At 35.1% G+C, this 6,245-nt stretch overlaps 1 protein-coding gene across 1 annotated transcript; it reads left to right on the top strand.

Moving 5' to 3' along the window:
- Window positions 1–2,541: 2,541 nt before the first annotated feature.
- On the top strand, window positions 2,542–5,058 carry LOC18110530 (putative receptor protein kinase ZmPK1). Its single transcript, XM_006388786.3, has one exon. The coding sequence runs from the start codon at window positions 2,698–2,700 to the stop codon at window positions 5,056–5,058; it is 2,361 nt and encodes a 786-aa protein (XP_006388848.3). The 5' UTR covers window positions 2,542–2,697.
- Window positions 5,059–6,245: the final 1,187 nt, after the last annotated feature.

Here is a 6,245-nt window from a genome sequence, read left to right on the forward strand (position 1 = left end):
TTAATCTTCATTAATTGCTCAAGTAAATTTTTAATAGAATATTCTTAAAAAATTACTTTGTTAAAAAGTAAAAGTGTGAACTTACAATGAAGGATGGTGATATTCTGGTCAACATTTGTGGGGATTAAAGCCTATGGCCATGTCAGGGGAATTAATTACAGAACGACTTTCACCTGGTTGTGTGCATGATAAATGATGGAGAATTTTGGTTCACCATGATGACAACAATTATCTTATTAATCTTGCTTCTTCGTTTTTTCTTACATCTATGTATTCATTCATCCATCATATTGTATTGTCTTTGTTTTTCTAATTTGATGAAAGATGGACGCTAGAGTTTATTTATTTTTATTTTAATTAAAATATTTTTTTATTCAACTTTATTTGAAAATAGTTCAAAATATTTTCTTAAGTCCGGTAACTAAAGAAGAAAAAGAAACGGTAAAGATAGAAATGTAAGATGATTTCAATTTTGTTTTGTTGGTATGAGACCATAGTTATTAAACCCGGCCTGGGGGTTGACCCGGCCAAGGGATCGAGTCCTGGGTTTCATGGGTTAACCCGAGTCAACTCGGGTTAACTTGGAAAAATTAAAAAAAAATTAAAGTTTTAATATTTCATATGAAAAAATCATGTAAATATAGGTTATACATATTGTAAACAATAAAGTTTAAAAGAATATTTTAAAAAGTTTTTTTATCCCACATTGAAGAAACATAACGTTTTTCATGGAAACATAGAGTATATATACTAATAGGTTTCAAATCCCACATTGAAAAAATATAACTTCTTTCATGGGAACATACAGTATATATACGAAATGGCTTCAAATCCCACATTGAGAAGATACTATGATATCCTTTTAAATTAAAGTATTTAAATTAAAAGGTTTTTTTATCCCACATTGAAAAAACATGATTTTTTTTCTTGAAAACATAGAGTATATATACTAATGGGTTTCAAATCCCACATTGAAAAAATATATATCCTTTTCATGGGAACATAGAGTATATATACGAAAGGGCTTCAAATCCACATTTGAAAAAAAAAAGGGTCTCGTCCGGGTTTGCCAGGGTCGACCAGGTGATGGGTCGACCCACCAGGTCGCCCGGATTTGGTCGGGTTGTTGCCTCAGCCGATCTTTTATTAAACCTGGACCGGTCCAACCACCGGGTTGACCGGGTCTCAAGTCGACCCACTAGGCCGGGTCGGGTTTAATAACACTATATAGGACTCATATGGTTTAATAACCAAAATATATTTTGGCTTTTGTGTGTCATGCTTGCTATCCCCTGAATTTTTTTTAATTTTATTGTTTTGATTTTTTTTTATTTTTGAATATTTAAAAGGAGAAAATATTTCTTACATAAAAAAAATTTAAGAACTCAAAATTAGATTATAGCAAAGGTGACAAATGAAAAATTATTTTTAAATCTAAGTATGATTTGTATAAATAGTTAGTTATGTATTTTGAACTTACAAATGTAACTAATACTTTTATAACGATTATTAATCATGTGTTACATGCATTCATAGATAAATTTATAATTTTGTGTTTTTATGATATTATAATTTATAACAAACATCTACGTTTTAAATTTTTATCTATATAAAAGTAATAATTATTCACAATAAAATAAATAAATAAATAAAAAACTCAAGTTGATCGAGTATAATGAAATAAAACATATTAAAAGAGTTCTAATTGACAAGAAGATTTAAAGAAACATTAATAGGTGACTATAAATCATAATAGACCATGGAAAAATGATCGAACATAACAATTTGAATTTGCAAGGTTTTTATGTATCTCTTTTTAAAATTAAGTTTTTATTATATAGTTTCTCCTTCTTGTAATGTATGAATGATTAACTGCAAACATAATTTAATCAACAAATTATTTGACAGAGTAACAGCAAGTCAGCAACCCATAAATGTACCCTATAAAGGCATTGGGTGTAACGACCCTTGTTTCTTTTGTCCTTTAAAAGCCCAATTCTGCATATTATTGACGAAAAAGATATGTGAAAACCAATATATATATATATATATTCTACCAAAATTTCAGTAGTCATATGGTCCCATCATCCTTAAGTTTACTCATTTCTAACAATTGATATGACAATCTATAACTGGCAATAATCACAACAATTAATATGACTATATATATTCAACAAGAGACATTAAAGAGTAATGTCATGCACTTAAAAATAAAAGGCAAGATAAAGTTCTATAGACTAAAGTAGGCATAGGATATAAGGTTTTTTATTTTATTTCTTTTTGGGTTTTTATTTATTTTTGTTATTATTTTCTGGTTTTATAAAGTTTTGGTAGTAAAAAAATAAAGTCTCGATAAAATATTATATTGGTTGGAATGTTTTAAGAAAAAAATAATATTTTGTGTTATTTAAGGTTTTACATAATGTTTAACCAGACCAATCCCTGAGATTATTCTTGATTTTCTTTATGGTTATGAAATATGATTTATAGAGATTAATAAACGAACGTCTTTTTTACATTCAGTACTTTTATCTTGCCCCTTCAAGGGCTTCAACAGGTCTACAGTCCTTCCAACCAGCCAAAATTGAAATACCTTCGAATTCTTCCTTCGAATTCTGCTGGCGTGAATCGTCAGCACACATTTATAATGACATATTCCAGGGTGCAGAGGAAGCTCTATCAATTTTCTCAAAACTCATGGCTATATCAATTATCTTGCTCTTTCTGCCTTTGATTTTCTTCTCTTCATTTTCATCTTCAACAATTGACAGATTAAGCGGAGCCTCATCTTTATCAGTACATGCAGACGATGTTTTGACTTCACCGGATGGCGTTTTCTCGGCGGGGTTTTTCCCTGTCGGAGATAATGCTTACTGCTTTGCTATATGGTTTAGTGAGCCATATAGTGAAGGCAACCGCACCATTGTTTGGATGGCAAACCGTGACGAACCAGTTAACGGAAGAAAGTCAGAGCTTTCTCTACGTAAATCGGGTAATGTCATCATTACCGATGCTGGCCGTCTCACTGTTTGGTCCACAGACACTGTTTCAGAATCCTCTGTGTTTCTATACCTCCATGAAAATGGTAATCTTATACTACAAAAGTCGGAAGGTGGTGTGCTTTGGCAAAGCTTCGATTCTCCGACAGATACTCTACTTCCTCAGCAACTACTCACCAAGGATATGCAGCTTGTTTCATCTAGAAGCCAAGGGAACTATTCTTCAGGATTCTATAAGCTTTATTTTGATAACGATAACGTTCTCCGTCTTCTGTACGGAGGTCCTGAAATCACCGTTTATTGGCCGGATCCGGAGCTTATGAGCTGGGAAGCTAGCAGGTCAACTTTTAACAGCAGCCGAATTGCTTTTCTAGATTCATTGGGTTACTTTAGCTCATCTGACAATTTTACTTTTATGGCTGCTGATTATGGAGAAAGTGTCCAGAGAATATTGAAACTAGATTTCGATGGTAATATTCGGCTATACAGTCGAAAATACAGGATGGACAAGTGGACTGTTTCATGGCAAGCCATGTCTCAACCTTGCAGGATTCACGGGACTTGTGGACCTAACAGTATTTGTAGCTATGTTCCTCACTTTGGTAGGAAATGTTCATGCCTTCCAGGATTCAAGATCAGGGATCGTACGGACTGGTCATTGGGTTGTATACAAGAATTCAATCTCACTTGTACCAGAAATGAGACAGGTTTCCTTAAGCTGTCTAATGTTGAGTTTTATGGCTACGACTATGGCTTCTTCCCCAATTACACCTTCGGAATGTGTGAAAACTTGTGCTTGCAGATATGTGACTGCAAAGGATTCCAGTTCAAGTTCATCAAGCATAACTATCGCAGTAACATTCCTTATTGTTACCCAAAGACACAGTTGCTGAACGGGCAACATTCACCAAATTTCCAAGGAGACATGTATCTGAAGGTGCCGAAAACCTTGCCTATTCAAGAAAGTGGGTTAGATTGCTCCAGCACAGTTGTCAAGCAGCTGAACAGAACATACACAAAACACCAAGAAAATGCATCACTAAAGTTTGTCGTTCGGTTTGCGATGGTAGTTGGATCGGTTGAGCTCGGTGTCATTTTCATACTGTGGTTTGTTTTTATAAGAACTCACCGGAACTCATGCGCAGGTACGCAAAATTACCCCAGAATTACCACTGGCTTCAGAAAATTCACCCTTTCAGAGCTAAAAAAGGCGACTCAAGGATTTAGCAAAGAGATTGGAAGAGGTGCTGGAGGAGTTGTTTACAGGGGGATGTTATCTGATCATAGAATAGCAGCCGTTAAGCGACTGAGTGATGCTTACCAAGGAGAAGCAGAGTTCCAGGCAGAAGTTAGCACAATTGGGAAACTTAATCACATGAACTTGACAGAGATGTGGGGATATTGTGCAGAAGGAAAGCACAGGCTTTTGGTATACAAGTACACGGAGCATGGATCCTTGGCAGAACAACTCTCTTCCAATTCACTTGGTTGGGAAAGGAGGTTTGACATCGCAGTAGGGACTGCTAAAGGCCTTGCTTATTTACATGAAGAATGCCTAGAGTGGGTTTTACATTGTGATGTAAAGCCTCAGAACATACTTCTCGACAGCAACTACCAGCCAAAGGTGTCAGATTTTGGATTATCTCGGCCACTGAAAAGAGGTAGCCAAGCTAACAAAGGCTTCTCAAAGATAAGAGGAACTAGAGGTTACATGGCTCCGGAGTGGGTTTTCAATCTACCCATCACCTCCAAAGTGGATGTTTATAGCTATGGCATGGTATTGCTGGAGATGATCAGTGGAAAGTGTCCAGCAGAGGAGATAGAGAACAGGAGGCTGGTTACATGGGTGAGAGAAAAGATGAAGCAAGCTACTGAAACGAGCTCTTGGATAGAAATGATCATAGACCCCAAATTGGAAGGAAAATATGACAAGGGTAGGATGGAAATCCTGTTTGAGGTGGCTCTAAAATGTGTAGCTGAAGACAGAGATGCGAGACCAACAATGAGCCAAGTAGTTGAAATGCTTTTACACCAGGAAAATGATTCTGAACTTGTCTAATCCGATGTAAGCATATAATAGTCTTAATTCGTGTGTTCTCTTAGCATGTATGTCTGTGTTTCTGTGTGTGTTAGTACGAGGTAGTGATCTATGTATTTTCTTCCAGTCAGAATAATAGTATATGCTTTCCACAAGAATAATAGCATATGCTGTCGTCGTGCACTAGTTTTAGTATTTATGAAAGTGATATGCGAAGAATCTCTCTTGTCGAAAACATCTCGTGTCTTGACGAAGAATTGGCTTTGGGAAGCTGGCTTTGTTGAATTCGGTAGAGTATTATGTAGACAGAAGGAAATAACCCTTCATTTCTATGCTTGAATGGGAAATTAAAAAAAAAAAAAACATCATTTGAGGTATCGTTTTTCAGGAAGAGGAAACTTTCCATCATTAGAGGTTGAATACCTTGTAGTCTCTCACATTTCATCGAAACCAACAACTTGTTTGACATGCCCTGATCCTGATGGCGACGAAAATGTGGAGGTAGGCTTGTGCTTGGAAGTTACACTGCTGGGAATTGTACCAGAGCCAATGGCTCTTAATTTTGTGAGAGTTGTTGGCTTGTGCTTGTGGAAGATATGGAAGATACACTGCTGGCGAGAGCCAACAACAAGAAAATCATGCTCTTTTCGCTTTGCAAAAGCGTATGCAGTTTTATGCATGACGACAGTCTCTAGCCTACTATATTCTAAATTCTAAAAACTAATTGATGCTTAATTTGAGTTATGACTTTTTTCGCAGAGGCCATGCACATACTTGAAAGGCTTTGCAAGATAAACTACAACAATTAACCACATAACTTTGGTTTTTAACGTTGTGACACACTACAAATATAAAAACTTAGTTCAAAGTAGATTAATTGAATAAAAGAGACCACTAGATTGATAGGGGATAGTGATGAATCTTGATAAAAGTTCACTAAATTTGAGCTTCCTTTGTGGATGATAATTGGTTGAATGGGAGTGTTACTTACAAAAAAAAGAAAAACCCTTCGAAGCCAAAATTAATTTAGGGTTTTTATACAGATATTTTGTAAAAACAATAAGTAGAGAGAGATAAAGTAAAATATTTTTCTTTTGTATTGAGTTAACAGAATCCTTTTTTTCTCTTTCTAAAACATGATATTTTATAGCTGAAAAAACCTGAAAAAATCTAGATATTATCTAGAAAGTCTTTCAGCTTCTCAAAGT

The sequence above is a fragment of the Populus trichocarpa genome, chromosome 13, assembly GCF_000002775.5.
Source record: "Populus trichocarpa isolate Nisqually-1 chromosome 13, P.trichocarpa_v4.1, whole genome shotgun sequence".
Classification (NCBI taxonomy): domain Eukaryota; kingdom Viridiplantae; phylum Streptophyta; class Magnoliopsida; order Malpighiales; family Salicaceae; genus Populus; species Populus trichocarpa.